This window comes from Hippopotamus amphibius, chromosome 15, assembly GCF_030028045.1.
Source record: "Hippopotamus amphibius kiboko isolate mHipAmp2 chromosome 15, mHipAmp2.hap2, whole genome shotgun sequence".
NCBI classification, from domain to species: Eukaryota; Metazoa; Chordata; class Mammalia; order Artiodactyla; family Hippopotamidae; genus Hippopotamus; species Hippopotamus amphibius.
Window position 1 is genome coordinate 16,955,187 of NC_080200.1, and position 27,155 is coordinate 16,982,341.

General features: G+C 47.4%; 1 protein-coding gene across 1 annotated transcript in view; it reads right to left on the reverse strand.

The window, feature by feature from the left end:
- NWD1 (NACHT and WD repeat domain containing 1) overlaps positions 1–24,379 on the reverse strand; it is a 61,441-nt gene extending 37,062 nt beyond the window's left edge. The window contains exons 1-6 of the mRNA XM_057709643.1: positions 23,214–24,379; positions 11,814–12,017; positions 9,380–9,539; positions 7,302–7,419; positions 6,034–6,192; positions 936–1,133 (exon numbers count right to left, since the gene is read on the reverse strand). Of these exons, the coding sequence (XP_057565626.1) occupies positions 936–1,133; positions 6,034–6,192; positions 7,302–7,419; positions 9,380–9,539; positions 11,814–12,017; positions 23,214–24,364 (1,990 nt within the window). The 5' untranslated portion in view covers positions 24,365–24,379. The remainder of the gene's footprint in view (positions 1–935; positions 1,134–6,033; positions 6,193–7,301; positions 7,420–9,379; positions 9,540–11,813; positions 12,018–23,213) is intronic.
- Between the last annotated feature and the right edge of the window lie 2,776 nt (positions 24,380–27,155).

Here is a 27,155-nt window from a genome sequence, read left to right on the forward strand (position 1 = left end):
GGAGTGTAGCTTTCCCTACAAGGCCATGTGCACAGAAATGGCCTGAGTCACAATAACTACCATTTGAACCACAAGCTAATGTATTCGGTGATTAACATGAGAAATTATGTGGGTAGATAAAGGGATGGATGAATGAAAGTGGACTGGTGGATAAGTGGACAGATAGATGGCTGGTTGGATAAGTGGATGAGTGAATGGGTGGGTGTTAGATGGGTAGAAGGATGAATTATTTGATAGATGGGTGGGCAAGTTGATGAGTAGCTGAGTGTGTGCACGGGTGGAGGGGTAATTGAGTGGATAGAAGATGGCAAGTTGGGGGAAACGGAAGGTAAGTGGTGTGGAAAGAAGGTGGAAGGAAGGGTGACTATGGAAATATGGACGACTGATGGGTGAATGGATGGAGGGATGGATGGATGGATGGACAGATGGATAGCTAAATAGAATGAAGGACGGAAGGAAGGAAAGAAGGGAGGAAGGAAAGGGAAGGAAGGAAGGAAGAAAAAAGGATGGATGGATGACAAATGGGTGAAGAGAACTAAATCCTCTTGTCCCTCTGACATTCTGGTGTCCCAGGGAGAACCGACAAGTTCCACCAGCCTCCCAGGAGCTGGTCAGGTACCAGCCCTACTTTCCAGACTTACTAGCATGAGGTTGTAAATCACAGAAGCCATCTGTAAGACAAGCACCAAACTCTTAGAGACGAGACCCCAGAGGCAGTTGGCATCCCCTTCCTCTGGGCGCATTAGCAGTATTTACACCAGTAATCTACAGTCCCTGGGGGGCAGAGGGCACCGAGTCAGCATGAGACAGCAGGGCCAGGCCCTGAGGGCACCCTTGGGGCTTCCCAACTGGCAGAGGGGAGCCCCAGAGAGCAGCCCCAAGTACCTGTGAGCCACTGCCTCCAGGCAGGCAGGGACTATGCTGGGGAGGCCCACCTTTGTGACAGCCAGTGAGGGTGGCCCGCAGGGGTCCTCCCGGGGGCTGGAGGAATCCTGAGAGGGGCGCCAGCACAGGGTGTGGGCACATCCGGAACCAGCTCTGTGCCTGTTGGCACAGCTGTCCCACCAGCACCGGATGTGAGGTAGCGAAGAAATGAAGCCTGGCCAGGAGTTCTGTATACAGGATGCTTCTCTCTGCAACAGAGGGGGTGCTGGTTAAGGCGAGGGGTGGAGCCCCCCTCCTGCCTCCTTTTCTGTTCTCCACACACTCACCCCTGCTTCAAGGGCACCAGGTGGTTTCTCCCTCTCCTATCCTAGACCTTGGGTGTCCAGATAACAGGGATGAAGCCTGTCTGGTTCATTGCTGTGTTCTGAGTGCCAGGCACCCAACAAGTGTCAGTTAAAGTAATAATGATCATTTCACCAGTACTTCACAGTTCCTGAGTGGGTTAGCATCCTGTGGCTGCTGTAACAAGGCAACCTGGGGGGCTTCAAACAATAGAACTTTCTTCTCTCACAGTTCTGGAGGCCGGAAGTCTGAAATCAAGGTATCCGCATGGCTGTGTTCCCTCCAGAGGTTCTGGGGGAGGATGCTTCCTTGCCTCTTCCAGCTTCTGGGGGCTCCAGGCATTCCTTGGCTTGTGGCCGCATCACCCCAATCTCTTTTTTAAATTTTTAATTGTTTATACAATGTTAAGAGGTTACACTCCATTTACAGTTATTACAAAATATTGACTATATTCTCTCTGTTGTACAATACATCCTTGTATTGTACACCCAATAGTTTGTACCTCCCACTTCCCCATCCTTATTTTGCCCCTCCACCATTCCCTCTCCCCACTGGTAACCACTAGTTTGTTCTCTAGATCTGTGAGTCTACTGTTGTATTTTTCAGGTTGCACATACAAGTGATATCATGCAACACTTGTCTTTCTCTCTCACTTATTTCATTTAGCATAATGCCCTCCAAGTCCATCCATGTTGCTGCAAATGGCAAAACTTCATTCTTTTTTTATGGCCAAGTAGTATCCCATCATATACATTTATACCACACCTTCTTTATCCATTCATCTGTTGACGGACACTTAGGTTGCTTCCATATCTTGGCAATTGTAAATAATGTTGATGAGTACATTGGGGCACACGTATCTTTTCACATTAGTGGTTTTGTTTTTTTTACCCAGGAATGGAATCACTGGATCATGTAGTAGTTCTATTTTTTAGTTTTTTGAGAAACCTCCATAGTGTTTTCCACAGTGGCTGCACCAATTTATATTCCCACTAACAGTATACAAGTGCATCACCCCAATTCCTGCCTCTATCTTCACAAAGCCTTCTCATCTGCGTGTCTCTGTGTTTTCCCTTTTTCTGTTTCAAATCTCCGTCTGCTTGCTTCTTATAAGGACACTTGTGACTACAGTTTGGGCCCATCTAGATGATCCAGTGATTCCATTCCTGGGTAAAAACCCAAGAACCGTCCCAAGAACCTTAATCACATTTTTTTTACCATATAAAGTAATAGTCATCGGACTTCCCTGGTGGCGCAGTGGTTAAGAATCCGCCTGCCAACGCAGGGGGCACAGGTTCGATCTCTGGGCTGGGAAGATCCCACATGCTGCAGGGCAGCTAAGCCCGTGCTTCACAACTACTGAGCCTGCACTCCAGAGCCCACGAGCCACAACTACTGAGCCCACATGCCGCAGCTACTGAAGCCCGTGTGTCTAGACCCCATGCTCCACAACGAGAGGAGCCACCACAATGAGAAGCCTGCACACCACAGAGAGGCATGAATCTGACCCCAAATTTTGATTCCAATGCCAAGTGAAGACCAGGGACATTGAAGGTAGACAGTTCATTTTGTCCCTGTTGTTGGAGCATCCTTACTGTGGGGCCTGGGGCAATGGTGGCAATGCCCTGTGCCTGGGTTTGCCGGAGGGTGGAATGTGGCAGGGCCAGGACCGGGGGCAAGTGCCCCACTCACCGCAGGTGCAAAAGTTAAAGGGGTGCCAACAAACTCAACAGTCAAGATAAATACTTTTTAAATGCAATATTAAAAATAAATCAAAACTAACGCCCCCGACAATCCATGATGAACAAAATATCAGTCTTTTACATAAAAACAGGGACAGAAATGACACCACATCAAGTCATCCTGGAGCCTGAGGCAGTGGGAGAAATCGGGAATATGACGGCCTTGCAGGAGCTGGCTGCAAAGTGCTGGAACGTGGTGAGAGCGCGTGGTGGCTCAGCTGCGCCATCTGGTGGCGGCATTCGTTCCTACACCTCCTCCTTCTGCTGGGCAGCCACTGCAAAGAACATACTGTGATTTGGGCTTTTAAATCTTCCCTTAAACTGGGCATGGGAGCCCAAGGCTGTTTTCCTGGGAAATCACTCCCTTTGAGGTTTAAAACTTCTGGCAAGCATGAATGCAGGAGAAAGGTGTAACTGATCATGGGATCCAGCATCTTCCACTTGGGTGAGATCCTAGACAAACTTTTGTTCTGTCCCACATTTTGCTGATGGGGGAAGAAGAGGCTCAGGACAGAAATGGCTCCTCCAAGGCCGTTCACATCAACAACATTGGTGCTGTCACGTGACCATAACAGGATCCTTGGATGGCACCATGGGGACAGGCTCTGCGTGAACTGACTAGCAAACCTTTCCCAGCAGCCCTAGGTGGGAGGGTTGACCAACACTGCCATTTTGCAGATGGGAAAACTGAAAGCTGAAAGGTGGGGGGGTGAGGATGGGGGAGGGGTTGGGGTAGTAAGGGACTTGCAAGGTCACACTGCCAGTGACTGGCAGAGCCCAGATTTGAATCAACATGATGGAACTCAAAATCCATGTTCTTGGACTGGTCTATGTAGTAGGGGTGGACATTTGGCAGGGAACAGGGCCAGACAGATGATGCAAAAGGAAGCCAGCAGAAATATTAACTAAAAGTTAAAACAGATGGAAATAGCATGCAATGACGGAATATGCAGGGGTGTGGGGGCCAGGGGTGTCCAGCCTGAGTGATGCCCAGATAGGCTCCTCAGACAAGCAGTAGTTGGCAGGTCTGAGTGAGCCACGGAAGAGATATAGGAATTAAGCACCTTTATGAAACCCCTATAAAAACCCTCAAAACAAATCAGCTGGGATGGGAATTTCCTGGCAGTCCAGTGGTCAGGACTCCAAGCTTTCACTGCTGGGGCCCAGGTTCAGTCCCTGATCGGGGAACTAAGACCCCACAAGCCACATGGTGTGGCCAAAACAAAACAGAACAAAAAACAGCTGGGAAATGTATGATAATCCTGGCTACTTCACACTTATTAGGATGGTTATTTTTTTAAGATCAGAAAATAAGTGTTGGAAAGGATGTAGAGAAACTAGCAACTTTATGCACTGCTAGTGAAAATGTAAAATGGTACAGCCACCATGGAAGATGGTCTGGCAGTTCCCGAAAAATTAAACACAGAATTATCAGATGATTTAGCAATTCCACACCTGGGTATATATTCAGAAGCATTGAAAGCAGGGTCTCAAAAAGATATCTACACTCATATTCACAGCAGCACTATTCACAATTGCCAAAAGGTAAAGACAACCCAAGTGTCCATTGATGAGTGAATGGATGAGTGAAATGTGGTTCTTCCACACAATGGAATATTATTCAGCCTTAAAAAGAAGGATATTCTCACACATGCTACAGCACGAATGAACCTTGAGGACATTATGTTAACTGAAATAAGCCAGACACAAAAAGGACAAATACTGCATGATGCCGCTTATATGAGGTCCATAGAGTGGTCAAATTCATAGAGACAGAAAGTAGAAGGGTGGGTGCCAGGGGCTGAGGGAGGGGGGATGGGGAGTGAGCGTTTAATGGGGACAGAGTTTCAGTTTGGGAAAACAAACAAGTTCTGGAGATGGATGGTGGTGAGGGTTGCACAGCAGTGTGAATGTACTTCATGCTGTTGAACTGTACAATTAAAATGGTTAATCTAGGGCCTTCCCTGGTGGCACGGTGGTTAAGACTCTGAGCTCCCAATGCATGGGGCCCAGGTTCGATCCATGGTCAGGAAACTAGATCCCACATACATGCCGCAACTAAGAGTTTGGATGCCAAAACTAACGAGCCCACTTGCCACAACTAACGAACCCATTTGCCACAACTAAGGAGACCATGTGCTGCAACTATGGAGCCGGCGAGCTGCAACTAAGGAGCCCACCTGCTGCAACTAAGACCCAGTGCGACCAAATTAATTAATTAATTTTTTAAAAAGATAAAATGGTTAATCTTATGTTACATGTATTTTGCCACAACGTTTAAAAACACAAACAAACAAACAAAATACCATCCTATACAAAGCATCAACTGAAGATTCAGAGATTCTTTAAGCTCTAGGGCACAGGGTGGGCCAAACCCAACTCAACGGCTTGCCCTGAGAGCTAAGTGGTTTTTGTAAAAACCATTAATGTTTTTGGATCGATGTTTATAATTAGTGGGATGACAGGAAATATCAACCTTGAACCCCAACTGAGCAAAATATTATCCCCCAAACAAGAACTCCCCTCATTTTTCTCATGAGTAGACCTGTCTTACCAAAAGGTCAAAAAAGTGCTCAGCTATTATCATTCTATTTTGAATTTCATGAATAAAAAAAGTCTGTGGGAACATGTTTTCTCTCTTGCTATATTAAGTGTCAACATAATTTCCTCAATTTTGCCTGAAATATCTCCTATGTGGCCCTTTCTAGAATAAGATGCTGGGGGAATTCCCTGGCAGTCCAGTGGTTAAGGCTCCGCGTGCTCACTGCCTGCTCAGGGAACTAAGATTCCACAAGCCACACAGCACAGCCAAAAACATAAAAATAAAAAATAGAATAAGATGCTGGGCTGAGGTGAGGGGACAGGCACTGCCTTGGTAGTTTTCACTCCTAAGCTCTCCCAGGTTCAATTCAAAATTCTAGAAGCTGGAGCTGGGAGAAGTTCCTCAGCTGTAGACAGGAAAGGTGTGTGAGTTCATACAAATCCATCTGGTGGCTCAGTAAGGAGAGTGGGCTTATAGAAGTCAATGCAGACTGGACCACCCCACCAGGTCAGCCTGGCTCACCCATGCCTCGGAGCTCCACGGCTGGGCGGCACAGCTGGAGGGCTTCCCAGACCAGGCCGACCTCAGGACAGTCCACGTAAGGGGCACACAGGTCAAAGTCATCCAACAGACCCTCGATGCCCCCGGAGATGCCCCGGCAGGAAATCCAGTTCATGCTGCCTGTGGGGAGAAGGGGGTGCTGTGGGGAGCATACATCTCCTTCCAGCTCATCCTGGGAGGTGGGTTCTCACCTCCCCATTTCTCCCAGGGGTTCTTACTCTCAGCCCTGCTGGCGTTTGGGGCCGGGTCATACTCTGTGTTGGGGCCATTATGCAGGGTGTGTAGAGTAGTGTCCCTGGTCTCCACCCACTAGATGCCAGTAACACCTCTGCAGTCATGATAATCAAAAACATAAACATTGCCAAGCAATGAATCACCCCTGGTTAAGAATCATAGGAATGGATGGATGGATGGACGGATGGATGGATGGATGGAGAGATAGAGAGACAGAGATGGATAGATAGATGGATAGAAAGATGGATGGATGGATTGATGGATGGATAGATGATGGATGGATAGATAGACAGACATAGATGGTAGATAAATAGAAATAGAGATAATAGATTGATAGGCAAATGGATAGGTGGATGGATACACAGATATAAAGGTGATAGATATAGATGGTGGATAGAGAGATAGAAATATAGGTAGGTTGGTAGGTAGATAGACAGTTATGGTAGATGTTGGATGATAGATATAAAGATGATAGATGCACATGGTAGATAGATAGATAGATAGATAGATAGATAGATAGAAATGATAGATATGGTAGATTATAGATAAATGTGGATACATAGGTGATTGATAGGTAGGTAAGTAGTTAGATAGACAGACAGACAGACAGACAGACAGATAGATAGATAGATCGATAGACAGCCGTATATGGTAGATAAATAGAGATAGAGATGGTAGACCATAGACTGACAGATAGATAGACAGTGTCTCTCTCTTCTAAGGCAGTTTCTCACCCTCTGCACTATCCACTAGCCTAGATGCCAGCAGCACCCCTACCCGCAATTGTGACCACCAAAATATCTCTAGACATCACCTAGTGTTCCTCGGGTTGGGGTGTGTGTGTGTGCAGAACTGCCCCTGATGAGAAACAGTGCCTTAAAAGGAGCCAAAGATTTTGACCTTATCCCTCCCCCCTTGTCAGGCTCTGGAAGATGGGAGCACCGCAGAGGGTTGGGGACCCGCTCGATCCCTTCCAAGACAGGTCTGGCTCTTACCCAGCACCTCCTGCTTCAGCTCCTCTATGCGGCCTGAGTGGAGCAGGTGGTAGGGTAACTCCTTCAGCTTCCGTAGGTTTGCAACCGTCTCGGAGAACCACAGGGGCTGAGGGGCCACCTGCAGAGGAGGAGGGGGCTGGCAGCCAGGCTACTAACACAAGCTCATTCATTCACCCCACAAACATGGGCCAGGCCAGGCACCAGGTGATGCTGGAGGAGATGGGGGTGGGGACCCAACTGCAGACAGAGATGCCCCCCACCCTCCACCCACAGGCTGGGCTGGGACAGGAGAGGCTTGAGGCTCAGGATCCAAGGGGCATTGAAACTGCATTTCACAGGATAAACAGGAGCCTGTCTGGTGAAATGTGTCGAAAACCATGGCAATTCAGAGCAAGGGAGTGCCATATGCAAAAGCCTGGAGGTGGGAGAGAATAGGACGGGAGTTTGGGAAGAGCTGAATTATAAGACAGAGTGGGGGATCATGGTGAGGAATGAGACTAGGGAGGTTGTAGATAGTAGATCACAAAGACCGGGGAGGTTGGACTGGAGACAGAGGGCACTGGGGAGTCACGGGAGGTGTTAGAGGAAAGGCATGATCAGATTGGATGATCAGAAGCATTGCTGGGGAGGACAGACTGGACCAAGAGGTTCTGAGGCAAGGGTACCAGAAAGTGGGACAAACCACATTCGAAAGAGAGGATGAGGCTGAGCCTGCAGGGGTTCTGGGTCCATGGGAGAGGATCCATGAGGCACTAGAGATGAGAAAGTGCAACACCGAGAAAGAATTAGCCCTGGCCTTGCCTCTGGCCTCCCCTGTCCAGGATGGGAGACAAAGAAAAAGGAAAAATCAACCTACCACAAAAGGCTTAAAAGTGTATTTCCTAGTTGTAATCACTGTGCTTTGGTTATGCAAGATGTTAACAACAGGGGAATTTAAAAGAAGTATCCACGGGAACTCTCTATATACTCGTGGCAACTCATCTGGAAATCTAAAATGATTTTGAAACTAAAAGTTTCTTTTAAAGAGTCTGAGTTCTGCCTCAGAGTGAAGGGAACATGGAGTAAAGAACAAGTAATCAAGGGAATTCCCTGGCGGTCCAGTGGTTAGGACTCCACACTTCCACTCCTGGGGGTAGGGGGTTGGATTCCTGGTCGGGGAATTAAGATCCCACAAGCCTCAAGCCTCAGCCAAAAAAAAACCCAAACAAGCAAACAAACAAACAGAAAACCAACTAATCAACAAGGAAGGAAATCACGGAAGACTTCCTGAAGGAAGAGGCATTTGAGCTGAGCCTTGAGGGTGTTTGAGAGGCAAAATAATAATAATAAGGTAGTGAGTTGCAAGCTAAGGACCCCAAGTCTTAGAGCTCCCATGCACAAAAGAAAGACTGGAAGGAAATGTGTGAATAGTGACCCTGGCGGGAGGGAGCATGGGAGTGGATCTTCCCAAAAGGGGGAATTGTGGGCAGTTTTTATTTTACTGTTTTATCCTCTCTGTGTTTTCCAACAATCACACACTACTCTCCTAAGTGGAAAACAAAGTAAGCGTTGTTTTTGAAATGAGTAATGCTTTCTGGGAACCAATGACTGGAAATTGGGTTGTGCCAGGGAATTCACAAAAGAAAATGTCAATTCCCCCTCCCCCATACCCCACTCACACACACACAGACACACATACACACAGAGTCATACACACGTGCACACACACACGTGCACACACATGCACGCACACACACACACAGAGGAAAGTGGTGTGTCTCAGGAGGAATCGGAGCGTAGGGAATTGAAATTCTGGGATGCCATGACTTCAGGGATATGCTTCTGAATGTCGTGATTTTGTTTCCTCCTCTGGAAAGCTGGGTGGGAGGGTTGTATAATACTCACCTGCCGCTCCCCACCCCCCAAATAATGCTCAGGGGCCAAGGTGACATCACACCCTCCACAAGTAGAGAAGAAAAGGAGGTCAGGAGGGCGTTTTGGGTGGAAACGATGGGCAGAAGGAGGTGTGTGGTCCCTGCCCTGCAGGTGCAGTAGTGTGGAGTCTGCGAGTGGGGAGCAATGGCCCCCAGGCACCTCACCTTGCGGTCCAGGTTCAGGGGTTTTCCCACGAGTGGCAGGGTGATGAGTTTCTTGGTGCCCTGGCTCCAGGCCCCTGTGAAGAAGTCGGCCAAGACTCCGTGACTCTTGGCTTTCTCGGGCCCGGACAGGTAGCGCTCTCGGACCACCTCAGCCAGCTGTCTGCAGAGAGGGGACACAGGCTGACGAGCTCAGAGGTGGTCACTGGCCTTCTAGGAGGCGATTCCCCCATGCCGGTCCATCCTAAACCACCTTCCAGATGCTCGTGGGCTCAGCTGACCACTTGTACTATTTGTTACCTACTATTTATCTCTAAATCAGCCCATCTTACTTTTTTCCTGAAATAAATTCACTTTAAAAAGGAATGTTTGGTAAACAACAAGGACCTACTGTATAGCACAGGGAATTATATCTTATAAGAATCTATAATGGAAAAGAATCTGAAAAAGAATGTGTGTGTGTGTGTGTGTGTAGCTGAATCACTTTACTGTATACTTGAAACTAACAAAATTGTAAATTAACTATACTTCAATTTTTTAAAAAAGGAACATTTGGGTTCCTCAGTAAGTTAAACAGAAAATAAGTTACTGTATGACCCAGCAGTTTCACTCCTGGGTATATACCCCAAAGAATGGAAAAACAGGTGTTCAAACAAAAACTTGTACAGCCTTGTTCACAGCAGCACTAGTCACAGTCACCAAAAGGTAGAAACAACCCATGTGTCCATCACTGGATGAGTGAATAAATGAAATGTGGTCCATCCCTACAAGGGAATATTATTTAGCCTTGAAAAGGAATGAAGTGCTTCATGTATCTCAGTATCAAAAAAACAAACAACCGAATCAAAAAATGGGCAGAAGACCTAAATAGGCATTTCTCCAAAGAAGACATATGGATGGCCAAGAGGCACATGAAAAGCTGCTCAACATCACTAATTATTAGAGAAATGCAAACCCAAACTACAATGAGGTATCAACTCACACCAGTTAGAATGGGCATCATCAGAAAATCTACAAACAGCAAATGCTGGAGAGGGTGTGGAAAAAGGGAACCCTCTTGCACTGTTGGTGGGAATATAAATTGATAACAGCCACTATGGAGAACGGTATGGAGGTTCCTTAAAAAACTAAAAATAGAATTACCGTATGACCCAGCAATTCCACTGCTGGGCATATACCCAGAGAAAATCATAATTCAAAAAAGACACATGCACCCCAATGTTCACTGCAGCACTATTTACAATAGCCAGGTCATGGAAGCAACCTAAATGTCCATCAACAGATGAATGGATAAAGAAGATGTGGTACATATATACAATGGAATATTACTCAGCTGTAAAAAGGAACGAAATTGGGACATTTGTAGAGACATGGATGGACATACAGACTGTCATACAGAGTGAAGTAAGTCAGAAAGAGAAAAACAAATATCGTATATAAATGTATATATGTGGAATCTAGAAAAATGGTACAGATCAACCGGTTTGCAAGGCAGAAATAGAGACACAGATGTAGAGAACAAACATATGGACACCAAGGGGGGAAGCGGGGGTGGGGTGAATTGGGAGATTGGGGTTGCCATATACACATTACTAATAAGAAAAAATATATCAAATTTTACACTTTAAATATATGCAGTTTATTGTATGTCAATTATATCTCAATAAAAGTTCTTTAAAATTTTTTAAGAACTTTTATTGAGATACAGTTAACAGGCAATAAACTGCATATATTTAGGGTGTACAATAAAAGTTCTTAAAAAAAAAAGGAATGAAGCACTGATACACACTATAATGTCGATGAACCATGAAAATATTATGCTGAGTGAGATAAGCCAGAGACACAAAAGACCTCAATGTGTGTGATTCCATCTACATGAAACGTCCAGAACAGGCAAATCCACAGAGACAGAAAGCAGATTCGTGGTTGCCAGGGGCTGGGGGAGGGGGGCTGGGGAGTGACTGCCAATGGGGATGGCGTTTCCTTTCGGTTGATGGGGGTGTTCAGGAAGTAGACAGAGGTGATGGTTATAGAACATGTGAATACGCTAAATGCCACTGAATTTTTCACTTTCAAATGATGAATTTTTATGTTATATGAATTTCTCTTCAATTAAAAAGAAAAAGTTAGTTGTGGGAATTCCCTGGCGATCCAGTAGTTAGGACTCCACATTTTCACTGCTGAGGGTCTGGGTTCGAGCCCCGGTTGGGGAACTAAGACTCCACAAGTTTCATGGTGCGGCCAAAACTAATAATAATAATAATAAGTTAGTTGTGTTAGAGCTGGTGGTGGGAAGACCTTCAATGCTAAGCACTAAGTGGACTTGATTCCCTGGGAATGGGGAGTGAAGAAGGATCCGGAACAAGGAGGAGCCTGGTCAGTGAGTCCTTGCTCTTAGGGTCCCACCCAGACAGTGTCACCAACTCTCTTGACCCACCTGTGGGCAATGGCCAGGAGCGTGAAGCCATCCACGGGCCGCCTGGCCAAGCAGTTACCCAGATCTCGACGAAGTCTCACCCACAGCAGGGGTGGGAAACGCAGCAGCTCTTTGCTGGGTGGGGTCCAGTCCTGGTACACGGCCTGCAGGACCTCGTCGTCCAAGGACAGGACATCCTTCAGCTCCGCCTCTGAGAGCCCGTGCCTGCAGGGAGGAGGGATGGGCATTGGAACACACCTGTGTCTCCTGCCTTTGGAGGAGGCAGAAGCCGAGGGAGGGACAGACGTGGCCAGCCCTATGGCATCCTGCCTGTCACCAAAGGGTTCGCCATGGGCACGGGCATTTGGACGGTGCCCAGGCCCAGCCAGTACCAACACCCACTTATAGCTGTACCCGTCAAGTGAGATGTTTCCTGATCTTTCTTTCTCTCAGACACCTACGGAACCCTGAACCATCCCCTCCCCAATCAGATTGGATGGTCAGAAGCATTGCTGGGGAGGTTGAAGAGAGGAGGTAACTTAGGAAAATACTGCAGAAACCACCCCATGGGTCCTTGCCGGAAAAAGGAAGTGGCTTTAAACAGGAGAAGCATCGGACTGGAATGGAAGTCGTAATACCTGCGAGTGTTTTCCTGGAAAAACTATGGGACTTGCCTGCAAATTTCCTCAGGGTTGGAGAACAATCAGAGTTCATTTCAGAGCCGATGAGAGAGGGAGGCTGGCTTCTGCTTACAGGAAGTACAAACACCTTATGTGTGTGTATTTTTAATTCCCTGATATTGATCAAAGTCTTCATTTTGATCGAAACACTTGCCATATTCTTTACACATATAGAATACCTGCTCACTTGGAATTTTCTGCTGTCCAATGAGGTAGGCATTAATATCAGTATTCTCTGAGATCTCTTCCACCAAGACCATCTCATCTTTGACAATTACAGCTACATTACTGGTGGTGTTCTCCATACTTCCCCCATTGGGGTAGCCAGGCCTTCTCCCTAACCTGCTTCTCTCCTCTTGACAGGTCTTTCCAGACCAGAATTCCTGGAAGCTACACCATCGGGGTTTACTTGATAGCACTATGGTGTAGTCCTGTGTTTCCTCAAAAAATTCCTCCTTCAGAATAGAATCTTCTGGGACTTCCCTGGTGGTTCAGTGGTTAAGATTCTGTGCTTCTAATGCAGGGAGCGTGGGTTTGATCCCTGGTCAGGGATCTAAGATCCCACATGCTGCACGGTGGGGCCAAAAGAAAAAATAAATAGAATCTTCTCGCTCACTCTTCAATACACCCTCAGCACAAACCAGGCTTGGATCCTCTCTTCGTGGTTCCAGCCACAATGGCTTGTCCACCAGATCAAAATGGGACACCCCAGCAGGCTTTCGACATGGATAATCCAGAGAAACACAGCCACAAACACCTCTGGCATCCCTTCACAAACTCCTCTGGCATCCCATCCCTTTGGGCAGGGGCCAGGCCAGTGCATTCATTCTCAGGGAAGCAGATGGCTGCATCCTGGAAGGTCACTGACATCAATAAAGTATTGGCATGTTTGCTTAACCACTATTCACAGAGCATCGTCTCTGTGCTGTCCTCTGCAAGACAGAGAGCTAGACACCCAAGAAGCTTATCTTCTAGTGCAGAGAGCCACATAGAAAATAACAGGAAAAAACCACAAAGAGGTTGGGTAACACCAATTGCTAGGAAGCAGAGAAGCCAAGTCACATGAAGGAGAGTGACAAGATGAGTGGCAGGGGAGAGATGGTTCTTGGAGCAGGTGGGTCCTTGTGAGAAGCTGCCACCAGAGCTGGGATTATGCTGGAAGGAAGGAGCCAGGGGGATGCTGCAAGGGGATGCTGCAGGGGGATGGGAGGCAGCCAGATCTAGCAGGGCTTGGTAAGGAGTTTGGATACTCTTCTAAAAGCAATGGGGGGGCTTCCTAGGTGGCGCAGTGGTTAAGAATCCACCTGCCAATGCAGAGGTCACGGGTTCGATCCCAGCTCCAGGAAGATCCCACATGCCGCGGAGCAACTAAGCCCGTGTGCCAAAAAAAAAAAAAAAGAAACGTATGTTCCAATAAAGCTTTTAAAAAAATAAATAAATAAATAAATAAAAGCAATGGGGGGACTTCCCTGGTGGCGCAGTGGTTAAGAATCCGCCTGCCAATGCAGGGGACACGTGTTCAAGCCTTGGTCCAGGAAGATCCCACATGCCACAGAGCAACTAAGCCCATGTGCCACAACTACTGAGCACACTCGCTGCAACTACTGAAGCCCACATGCCTAGATCCCAAGCTCTGCAACAAGAGAAGCCACCACAATGAGACACCCACGCACTGCATCAAAGAGTAGCCCCTGCTCGCCACAACGAGAGAAAGCCCGCACACAGCATGAAGACCCAATGCAGCCATCAATCAATCAATCAATCAACCAATCAATCAATCAACCAACCAATCAATCTTTAAAAATAAATAAAATAAAAGCAGTGGGAAGTCACTGGAAGTGTTTAATCAGGACAGAAGAAATTCAATCTCATTTATGATTTTAAAATCTCATACCAGACAGGTGTTCCCACCAAAACTTGTACATGAATGTTCAGGGCAGCACTAGTCACAATTGCCAAAAGGTGGAAATAATGCAAATGTCCATCAACAGATGAAAGGATTAAAAAAAAAAGTGTGTCTCCCCCAAATTCATGTTAGGAGGTGGGGCCTTTGGGAGGTGATTAGGCCATGAGGGTGGAGCCCCCATGGATGAGATTAGTGCCCAAATAAAAGAGACCCCAGAGAGCTCCCTTGTCCATTCTGTCATATGAATTTTCAGTAAAAAATGACTGTCTATAACTAGGAAGCAGGCTCCCACCAGACACCAAATCTGCTGGTGCCTTAATCTTAGACTTCCCAGCCTCCAGAACTATGAGAATAGATTGTTTATAAAGCCACCCAGGCTTACAGTATTTTTGTTATAGCAGCACATATGGAGTAAGACAGGGGTGTATCTGTCCAATGGAATATTATTTGACGGTAAAAAGGAACAAAGTACTGATACACCCTACAATATAGATAAACCTTGAAGACTTCGTACTGAGTGGAAGAAACCAGTCACAAAAGACCACATATTGTGTGATCTCATTTATATGAAATATCCAAGAGCAGGGTCCATGAAGGCAGAAAGTAGATTTGTGGTTGCTAGGGGCTAAGGGAGGAAGGTTGGGGAGTGACAGCTAACAGGGATGGGGTTGCCTTTCAGGAATGATGGAAATGTTCTGGAACTATGTAGAAGTCATGGTGGCACTATTGTGAATGTACTAAGGGCCCTGAATGGTAGCAGGTTAAAATTTTAATTTTATTGTATGTGAATTTTACCTCAAATTTACTTTGCTAGATGCTATGAGGGATACTGAATTAGTTCTAGGATCAGAAAAAAATGATGTTGGTGGAAAAACGTGAAATCCAAATCAAGTCTGGAGTTGAGATCATAGTCATGTACCAATATTAATGTCTTGGCTTTGATAGCAGTGCTGTGGTTATGTTGGATGTTAGCATGAGGGGAAGCAAGGGGAAGGATCTATGGGAACTCGAGTCAACCTTTTTATCTCCTCTGTAAATGCAAAAATATTCCCAAATAACAGTTTAATAAAAAAAATTCTCATTCTTGCCTCTCTTGGGAAGGGGCTTGTTGGGGGATGAACACAGAGACATGGAGACAAATGGGGACCTGGGGCACTTGTTCAGGTGGAGAGAGAGATGACCTAGGACAAGACGGGGATGGTAGAAATGGAAAGAATGGTTGGTTCAGGATGTTTTAGAGGCAGAGCCAAGAGGACTTGCTGATCATGGAGGGAGGAGGGACGTGGCAGGAGAGGAAACAGGCATGACTCCTGGTTATGCAGAAGGCGACCCCATTACTAAGAATGGGGAACCCTCTATTGGAGCAGGTTTGGGGTCAAGAGCCTTTTCTAGACACAGCCATGAGCTATCATCTTGTTTGCAACATGTGCCTCCTCTCAGCCCCTGGCAACCACTAATCTACTTTTTTGTGGATTTGCCAATTGTGGACATTTCACATAAGTGGGATCATATGTCAAACCATCTGTACTCAACACGGACAACCCCCTGCCTGGGGGCATGCCTCGACCTGGTCTGTCTAGGCTTCAATAGCCGGAGTACAACTGGGGGAAGGAGACTCCAAAGGGACGTAAGAGCAGGTGAAGATCTGTGAAGGATCTTGAGCCATTTTCCTGTCCTCCCTAAAACTGCTCAGCCCAATATTAGGACCTCACCTCTTTGCACCTCCTCATCCAAGTTTGTAGCTAAGTCTCCAAACTCAGCTGGAGGGATGCAGGGAAGAGAGCCTTCCTCCATTTGTCAGATGGGGAAACTGAGGTTTGTGTATTCATGTCCCCTAATGGCCAGGGGAAAAGGAATTCAATTCCATCCTTGCTCTTGAAGATTTTGTGTCTCATCAAGTGTAGAGCTACGAAGTCCAATATAGTAGTCACCAGCCACACATGGACATTTAAAGTTAAAAATTATTACATTTAAAATCCAGTCTCTGGGTTGCATAAGCTGCCTTGCAAGTGTTCAGTTGCCCCATGTGGCTCTTAGTTACCACATTGGACAATACAGATACACACAGAGCATTGCCCTTATCGCCAATCAATATTCTAACGGCCGGTGCTGGAGAGACTGGGGACTGTGCCCACAGTCACAGCTGAACCACTAGGTTAACAGCCCTTCTCCATCCCCAAAGACATCCCCTTGACAATGTGGACCTAAAGCAGACAGCTCACCCGCCCTGCACGTGGGAACTGCCTTGTCTGCATTGCAGACCAGACTCTGTGTGTGAGGTCACACAGCCCTGTGTTTGATCCTGGCTGAGGGATCTTGGCCAGTGATGTCCCTTTGCAAACATGATTTTGTAATTCCTTCCAGGAGCCACACAGGGACAGACACTCTCCCAGCTACCCCCTCTGTACAGAGGGAGCTCGGAGAGACCACAATGCCTGCCTAACACAGCGTTTCTCAGCCTCACACTGTTGACACTAAGGGTCGGATCATTCTTTGTTGTGTGGATTGTTCTGTACTTTGTAGGATGTTTAGCAGCCCTGGCCTCCACCCACTAGGTGTCACTAGCATGATAGATAGATAGATAGATAGATAGATAGATAGATAGATAGGTAGATAGATAGATAGATAATAGTTTATAGATAGGTGTAGATAGATGCATGGACAGATGGACAGACAGACAAATATGATAGATTATAGATAGATGTAGGTAGATAAATAGATGAGTGGATGGATAGATAGATATTATGTAGCTGGATAGAAAGAGAGATAGCCAGGAAAGAAAAAGAGAGAGAGATAGCCAGACATTCTTTCAAGCTAAGGCAGGGTTTCTCACCCTCAGCACTACTGACATTTGGGGTACCATCATCCTCTAGTGTATGTGGGGGTGGGGTCCTGTACTGTAAAGTGTTGCACAGCATCCCTGATCTCCATCCACTAGATCTCAGTAGCACTCCATCCCCCAGTCATGACAACCAAAATGTCTCCATTGTTAAGTGTCCACCTGTGGGGCACAGAATCTCCCTGGGTAAGAACCACTGGCCTGGAAGAACTCAGATCTGCTCCAGGAGCCAGGCGCTCAACCATCACTCTAGGCCAATTCCATGTGTAAACATAACATGTTTTCATGCAACAGGAGGTACCAAAATCACCTCCCCTTGAGTCACCCTCCATAAACAACCTCCCTGACCAGGTCCTGGAGGAGGGGTGGTCCTCCACCCCAGGAGGCCGCCAGCTTTACTAATTGCACCAGACACGGGGCCAAGAAGGCCAATTGACCTCTATCTCCCTGAATTTTGCAACCAGGACTGAAGGAGCCAGTATGATGGCACCAGATCTCCAAAATGGGAGCCCATGTTGCCAACAGAAGCTTGCGGCAGGCAAACTACACTAACAGAGGAGAAAGGAAGAGTCTAGAACAGAAACCAATGTGCAGAGAGGATCCAGAGGGAAAGTGGATGAGAAACTTCCTGATTCTGTGGCTTTCCAGTTCCCATGCAACCCCACCTTCCACGTAGACTTCATTAGGTTGGCTTGATGGCCCACCTTTTCTTCCTGAACATTCCCTGGTCTGCCTTTGTGCTCTTATGGAGTCCAGGCCAAGCCTCCACTCTGGGGGGCATCGATCACAAAATCTGGGGTATGACATGAAATCTGGGGTTCCCCTTCCTGGAATTGGCTATGAGGTAGCCCTGCATCCCTTGAGCTTCTCCCATGGCCGTGGCATGAAGCCCTTATTTCTTATGCAATAGCATGAGTGGATTTCTGTCTGTTCTCGGCAAATAAACAAGCAAATATGGTGGTTCAGTGACTAAGACTCTGTGCTTCCACTGAAGGGGGCACAGGTTCAATCCCTAGCGGGGGAACTAAGATCCCACGTACTGTGCAATGCAACCAAAAAAAAAAAAAAAGCCCTCTTACTGGGCTGCTTGCTGTCACCTTGACTGATTTGTGGCAAAAGACAAAGGTCCAAAAGAGAAAAATGGCCCCCAAGCTGAGAAGAGGCAAAAGTGCATTGTCAGCATTTCTAGTGATGGGCAAGAGATTCTCCTGATGGCCATTTGCATTAAGGCAAAGCTTTGTTGCTTGGTGTGCCTACTAACTGGCCTCTGTCCCACCCTCCTAGGGGATGCTGGGTGCCTCTGATGAACACACGCCTGACTCACCATCCACACCTGGCACCTCTGACCAATCACGACCCAGGTTATCAGAGTTTGCAGCCCTGAGACTTTCTCTGGGCTAAGCAACTGCATTTAAACCATCATTCCCTTAAACTCTATGAACACATTGGAATTGGATTTTCTTATTTGCTTTTTGCTGAATCCCATTCTACAAAGCCTAGAATTAAATGTAGATCCATGCTTGTGGTCAATTCTTCAGAGAAGTTTGCTCTAAAAAGATTTTTCTGGGGCTTCCTAAGTTGCACAGTGGTTAAGAATCCGCCTGCCAACGCAGGGGACACGGGTTTGATCCCTGCTCCAGGAAGATCCCACATGCCGCGGAGCAACTAAACCCATGCACCACAACTATTGAGCCTGTGTGCCGCAACTATGAATCCCATACGCCTAGAGCCCATGCTCCGCAACAAGAGAAGCCACGGCAATGAGGAGCCCACGCACCACAACGAAGAGTAGCCCCCACTCGCTGCAACTAGAGAAAGCCCATGTGCAGCAACAAAGACCCAACACAGCCAATAAAATAAATAAATTAATTAATTTTAAAAAAGTCTGTTCACTTTGAAAAAATAAATAAATAAAAATAAAAAGATTTTCTGAGATCTCCCCACACGTTGCTTATAATTACAAAGGGGAATGTTGTAAACTTGCAGTAGGAAAAATATCGATGCCCAAGAAGGGTTGAACATCACCCAAGTTTAACCTGAATGTCATTACGAGGAGACCTCTGACCAACCCAGATGGAGCGACACTGTACCGACTCCCCTCCACCCCAGATGTGGTCCCCGGACCAGCAGCAACAGCATTGCCAGGGAGCTTGGGAGAAACACAAGATCCCAGGCCCCACCCCCAGACCTGCTGAACCAAAGTCTTTAGTCAAAAACAAGACCTGAGATACATATACCCTAAGGAGCACTGGGCTACAGAATAGCTGGCTTGGGGACTTCCCTGGTGGTGCAGTGGTTAAGAATCCACCTGCTGATACAGGGGACATGGGTTTGATCCTTGGTCCAGGAAGATCCCACATGCTGCAGAGTAGCTAAGTCCTTGCGCCACAACTACTCAGCCTGTGCTCTAGAGCCCAAGAGCCACAACTATTGAGCCCATGTGCCACAACTACTGAAGCCCACATGCCTAGAGCTCGTGCTCCACAACAAGAAGAATCCACCACACTAAGAAGACTGCGCACCACAACAGAGCAGCCCCCACTCACCACAACTAGAGAAAGCCTGTGCACAGCAACAAAGACCGAACACACCCCCCCCCACCAAAATATATATATATATATATATATGTTTTATATATAGCTGGCCTGTACTCTTCAAAAGGACAAAGACAGACAGTGGAACATTCCAGATTAAAGGAGGCCAAAGAAATTTGACAGCTAAATGCAACATGCTATCCTGGACTGGATCCGTGGATGGGGACAAAGGGGGGAGGGACAGCTATAAAGGACATTTTTGAGACAATTAGCAAATTTTGACTGTAAACTATGTATTAAATAATATTATTGCATTTATGATACATTTCCTGAGTTTTATAATTGTCCTGCAGTGATGTGAGGTTCTGATTGCCCCTGTTCTAGGATATATGTGAAGTATTTAAGAACGATGTGTGTAGTGAATTCTCAAATGGTTCAGGGAAAAATTGTGTGTGTGTGTGTGTGTGTGTGTGTGTGTGTGTGTGTGTGTAGAGGACAGGGACAGATAGATGAATGGATAGATAGACAGAGAAATAGATACAAAAAAGAAAAAGAAAGAAAAAAAGAAAGAGAAAAAGAAAGGAAAGAAGGAAGGAAGGAAGGAAGGAAGGAGGGAAGGAAGGAAGGGAGAGAGAGAGAGAAAGAGAGAAAGAAAGAAAGAAAGAAAGAAAGAAAGAAAGAAAGAAAGAAAGAAAGAAAGAAAGAAAGAAAGAAAGAGAAGGAAAGAAAGAAAGAAAAAGAAAGAAAAAGAAGGAAAGAAAGAAAAAGAAAAAGAAAGAAAAAGAAGGAAAGAAAGAAAGAAGGAAGGAAGGAAAGAAAGAAAGGGACTTCCCTGGTGGTCCATTGGTAAAGAATCCACCTTACAATGCAGGGTACTCGGGTTCGATCCCGGGTCAGGAAGCTAAGATCCCACATGCCATGGGGCAAAAAAGCCCACATGCCACAACTACTGAGCTCGCACACCTCAACTAGAGAAGAGAAAACCCGCACGTTACAACTAGAGAGAAGCCCAAGCACCACCACGAAAAGCCCATGCTCCGCAACGACAGATCCTGCGTGCCTCAAAGAAGATCCCGCGTGCTGCACTTAAGACCCAATGTAGCCAAAAATAAATAAATAATAAATAAGTAAATCTTTAAAAAAAAAAAGAGAGAGAGGGAGGGGAGAGAGAGAGGGAGGGAGGGAGGGAAGGAGGGAGAAAGGGAGAGATAGGAAAGGGAGAGAGGGAAAGAAGGGAAAGGGAGAGAGAGAAAGCTAATATGGCAAATTGGTGATTGCAGGGGAAGGAGTATGGCAGTATCTCTCAATTAGGACCTATCCTACCTGCAAGGGACACTTGACAATGTCCTGAGACATTTTTGGTTGTCCCAGCGGGGGGATATCACCAGCATCTAGTGAGTAGGGGCCAGGGATGCTCTTCAACATCCTACGGTGCACAGGACAGCCCCCCACACTGCAAAGAATGATCTGGCCCCAAAAGTCAATAGCACCAAGGCTGAAAAACTCTGCTGTGTGGGAACGTGTTGGCACTATTTGTGTACTATGGGAGTTCTTCCTCTAGTCTATAATTTGAAAGTATTTCTAAATAAAGTGTTTGCTGAAGAAATACCCTAGACAAATGTATAAGAGAGAGATAGCAGATTAGTGGCTGCCAAGGGCTGGGGGTGCGGGATCAGGGAGTGAGTACTGATGAGGATGGGGTCTGCTTTGGGGGAGAGGAACTGTTCTGGAGATGGACAGTGGTTGCACAACACTGTGAATGTACTAAATTCTGCTGAACTGTACAATTTAAAAAACTGAACATGGGGCTTCCCTGGTGGCACAGTGGTTAAGAATCCACCTTCCAATGCAGGGCACATGAGTTCAAGCCCTGGTCCGGGAAGATCCCACGTGCCGCAGAGCAACTAAGCCCATTCACCACAACTACTGCGCCTGCACTCTGGAGCTCTTGAGCCACAACTACTGAGCCCACATGCTGCAACTACTGATGCCCGTGCACCTAAGAGCCTGTGCTCCACAGCAAGAGAAGCCATCACAAAGAGAAGCCCGTGCACTGCAATGAAGACCCAACACAGCCAATTAATTAATTAATTAATTTTAAAAATAAAAATAAAAGAGTGACTGTTTTGATATGAATTGGACTGGGTTGAATAGTGTTCCCCAAAATTCATACCCACAGGGAACCTGAGAATGTGACCTTATTTGAAACCAATCTTTGGGGAAGTAGTCAAGTTAGGATAAGGTCATACAGAGACAGGCTGGGACCTGGGGCCTGGGACACTTTGCTGCAGTACTTGCACCTGGACAAACAGCTCCTCAAGCAACAAAATACAAAGAAACTATAAGGGACTAAAAATAACCACACAGTTGGGAAAATTATGGACAACAAGATACAAAAAGACCAAAAACGCAACTGCCACTTCTGAAGCTCCAGGAGCAAAAGCAGGGCACTGCACGTGCTCTCTGCACACACCACCACGAAAGCGGTGGGCAAAACCACCTAAGCACCCCTCTGGCCCCACCCCTGGTGATACACCCCTACCCTCACCCCATGTAAGGAACCGGCTCACCCCCCCACCACGCCCCTCCGCAGGGAGCAGGCAAGCAAAGGAACCTGTTACTTGTTCTCACTCCCCCTGCTGCAGCAGGGGCCCCAAGAAAGCATCACCTGAATTCCTCGTCTGGCTTCTGATCAATTTCTATTGATTAAGAAGGCCAAGAACCCCAGTCGGTAATAATACTGGATGGAAGTAGGCCCTAATCCCATGACTGATGTCCTTCCAGAAAGAGGGAAATTCAGACAGAGAGACACACAGGGAGAAGGACACGAGATGACAGAGGCAGAGATTGGAGTGATGCGTCTACAAGCCAAGGAATGTCGAGGCTTGCCAGCAACACCAGAAACTAAGAAAAAGGCCTAGAACGGATTCTGCTTTAGAGCCTCCAGAGGGAGTGTGGTTTACTGACACCTTGATTTCAGACTCTGGCCTCCAGAACCATGAGAGAATAGACTTCCATTGTTTCAATCCACCCAGTGTGTGATTTGTTACAGCAGCCCTTGGAGAAGAAGGCATGTGTTCTATCTCAATTCATAAAAGAGTGAGAACAGGGCTTCCCCGGTGGCACAGTGGTTAAGAATCTGCCTGCCAATGCAGGGGACATGGGTTTGAGCCCTGGTCTGGGAAGATCCCACATGCCACGGAGCAACGAAGCCCATGTGCCACCACTACTGAGCCTGTGCTCTGGAGCTCTTGAGCCACAACTACTGAAGCCCGTGCTGTACAACAAGAGAAGCCACTGCAATAAGTCTGCACACTGCAATGAAGAGTAGCCCTGCTCTCCACAACTAGAGAAAAGCCGCATGCAGCAATGAACACCCAATGCAGCCAATAAATTAAAAATAAATAAATAAAAAGACATATTTTCTCTTAAAAATAAAGAGTGAGAAAAACAGAGACTCACCGGGAAGACACGATGTAGCCCAGCACTCGGGCCACCAGGAGCTGCCCGTGTGTCTGCTCCAGGCAGGCACACAGCTGGTGTATCGCTTCCTTAGCAGTGGAGGCCAGAGGGGCCGGCACGGTGAAGGAGGCCCATTTTCGGGCCTCCTCGAAGGCCAGCCTCAGCCGCCCTGGGTGCCCACACTCCGGGAGGCTGGCCCAGAGCAGGTCCCTCTGCACTGGGCTCAGCGTCCTCCTCGAGGCGGCCAGCAGGAGCTGGATCATCTCTTGCCCTTGGTTTCCGGAGAGGGGTTTCACCTCCCAGTAAGCTGCTGGGTCCGTGAACACCTGCTGCATAGTGTCTAAAACCCCCTGCTGTCCTGAGCAGACTGAGAGGATGAGGTGGACCCTCGGGGGGCACTTGGGAGGCAGCCAGGGGACCCTCCGAGCCTGGTCGACAGAGTCCACGTCATCCATTGAATCCAGTAGGATCACGAGGGACTCAAAGTTTCGGTAGGAGATGGTGTGGAGGAGAATGTGGAAAAACTGCACCACCCTGGTGTGGGCCTCCAAGACCTGGGCAGGGGGCAGGGGCAGCCCGTAGGCAAGGCACACCTGGAAGCAGATGCTCTGGAGCAGGCCTCGGGCGTTGGAGCTCATCTGTGATGTCCCCAGAAGCCGCAGAATCGTCACTGTCTTGCGGCCGAGCAGCCCCTGCATTTGCTCAGCCAGCTTGCACATCAGAGCGGTCTTTCCAATGCCTGGGGGTCCAAAGAGCACCAGGGGTGGGTGGGGTTGGCCATCGCTCTGCCGGAGCCGCTGCCCCAGCTGGGTCAGGAGCTCCTGGCGCCCACAGAAGGTCCGGGTGGCCTCGGCACTGAGCCCCAGGTGGTGGTGGATCTCCTGATAGAGCCACGCCAACTCCTGCCGGCCTGCCTCCAGCTCCCGGAGGCGCTCGAGCACCTGATGGTTAGCCCTGGCCACAAACTGCTCCCCCAGCTCTTTCAGGTACCGGGCGTGAGCCCTGTTTTTGGGGTTCACCAGGTCTCGGCTCCACGCCAGGTGGTGGGCCTTGAGAACTCCGGGCTGCAGGTCAGCAATGCGCCCCTTGAGGCTGCTGAGAAGGTTCTGGGCATCTGTGTCCAGGCAACCATCTGCAAGCCGGTCCACCATCTTGAGGGCGCAGTCTTCCAGGATGTGTTTGTTGAGGTCTTGGATCTCTCTCAGGAAGACGGTCGCCCCCTGGTCCCCGTCTGTGGAGCTCAGCAGGCCCCGTTCTATTTCCCACTCGATGACTGAAAAAGTGGAGGAGAGGGGAAGAGAGTATGGTCAGCAGTATGTCATCAGTTGGCTTGAATGGAAACACTCGGGAGACATATTCCGGGGATGGAAACATTGGTTCTCAAGCCTAATGTGTGCCAGGGTCACCTGACATAATCACAGGCAACATGCAAACGAATGTACTCCAGCGTGTTCCAATAAAACTTTATTTATAAAAACAAGCAGTGAGCCAGGTGTGACTTGAAGAGCACAGCTTGCCAGAGTCACCTGTGGGCTCACAGAAACCCGCACGGCTAGGCCCCACCTCCAGAAATTCTGACTACGCATCTCTGGGTGGGGCCCATGGGTTCAAGTTTCCAACAAGCTCCCAGGTGATGCTGAGCCTGGAGGTCCAGGGGCTGCACTGATATCAGCATTGATTTAGCCATTTTTAAAAAATTAACTAATGTATTTATTGTATTTTGGCCATGTCGCATAGCATGGGGGATGGTTCCCCAGCCAGGGATCAAACCCAGGCCTCCACAGTGAAAGTGCTGAATCCTAACCACTAGGCCACCAGGGAACTCCCAATTTAGCCATTATTAATCAAAGAAACTTTGGTGTAGGCAACACAGGGATTGTGTGTGTGAAGCAGCCCCCTCATAAAAGATACCATCAAACTCACAAAGTTAGACATGCAGTTACATAGGACCCAGCAATTCTGCTCCGAAGTATCAACCCAAAAGAACTGAAAAAAGAAGTTCAAACAAATACTTGTATGCCAGGAATTGTATACTTCAAAATGGTTAATTTCATACTATGGGAAAACAGTCATAGACAATATGCAAACTAAGGTGCTTGAGTGTGTTCCAATAAAACTTTATTTACAAAAACAAGCAGTGTGCCAGGTTTCACCCTTGGGCCATGATTTGCTGACCCCTGTCCCAGAGCATGCAGCAGCTGCCCTGCGGACCCGTATTTTCCAGTGCAAAGAGCCCACACTGGTTTCTCCTTGGAGGCCTTTGTTTTGAAATAGCAGTCAGACTTGAGGAGTTATTTTTGAAGCTGGCCTGGGCTCAGCAGAGGCTGCCAGCTCTCTAGCTGAGCGAGTCAGGCCCTTGGAGACAGGACTCAGTCTCAGAGCTAAAGACAAGAGCCACTCAAAAGTCCTCCCTGGACTGACCGCACATTCCCCTCGGCCCCATGAATGGACATCAGAGATGAAAGCAGCTAACAGTCCCGAAATGGGATCCTTCTTGGACACATTTTGGCATGAACCAATCCAAGACCATCTGTTCTGCCACCAACAGGCTGCGTGATCTTAGGCAAATCACTGCACTTCTCTGAGTCTCCGTTTCCTCCCTTGTAACATGGGTGTACCAGTCCAACCTTGAAGGGGCTGTTGTGAGGATGTTCTATGAAATGATGCTTGTGAAAAGCTGAGCACGTTATGCTGAAGGAACAAAGCTAAACTCAAAAGGTTATAGTCTGCGATCTTATCATCTATGCCATGGTTGAAATAACAAAATAAATGAGATGGAGATGGGTTCGTGGTTGCCAAGGCTGGGGTTTGTGGGGAGATGTGAATGCTGCTCTAAAGGGATAGAGGGGAGGATCCTTGTGGTGAGGGAACAGTCCTGTGTATTGACCGTGGTGATTACTTGAAGCTATACAGGTGACAAAATTGCAGAGAAGGAAATGGGCAACACACACACACACACACACACACACACACATACACACGTGTGGATTGTAACAGTGAATGTCCACTTCCTGGTCTCCCTCTAATTTTTGCAAGATGTTACCTTTGGGGGAAACTGGATAAAGGATACATGGAACCTCTACTTCCTTTTATTTCCCCACCTTTGGCAATCTCCTATGAATCTCTATTTCAAGATAAAACTTTTTTTTTTTTTTAAAGAAAGTTGAGCAAGGTGCCTGGAAAATAATATGCTCTGAAGATGACATCCATGATGTGCCCTGAACTCCACCCCTGTTTGTGCTTTACGCTGATGTCAAGGAGTTCCTATTTGTTCTTTCAAGTGGGACTTCTCAATGGGCGAGGTTTGACATGATTGCTTAGAGATCTCATTGTTGAGTGAGATCACGGCGGGGACAAGACCCTTTAGATTCCTATAATGACTCCATTAGGTACTACCTCTGACTAGTTCCATTTTACAGATGGGGAATTGGGGACTCCAAGCCTGCCAGAAGTCATACAACTGGAAAGGGGCAGGGCTGAGATGCAAATCCAGGCCCATCCCAAAGTACAGACCCCAGGTGCTGATGGCAGCCCGATGTCAGACATCTCCATGAGAGCAATTAGCATACGTGGCTTTGTGTCATAGAGCAAGCAATAGCAAAATGGTACGTGCTAAATAAATAGTAGCCTTAACCTTGTTATCTACATAAGGAGTGTATTCAAAATTGATATGTCAGGACTTCCCTGGTGGTCCAGTGGTTAAGACTCTGTGCTTCTAATACAGGGGGCATGGGTTCGATCCCTGGTTGGGGAAGTTCCACATGCCGTGTGGTACGGCAGGAAAAAAAAATTGATATGTCGTTACTAGCCTTAACCGAAGGGTCAAGGTTAGGATCACCTGTGATGTCAGGAAGGCCTCAGGTGTCCCTGCTGTGATGGGATGGGGAGGGAATTTCACCTCTGTGGTCTTTCTCCCCAAAACCTATAATCCCAATTTAATCA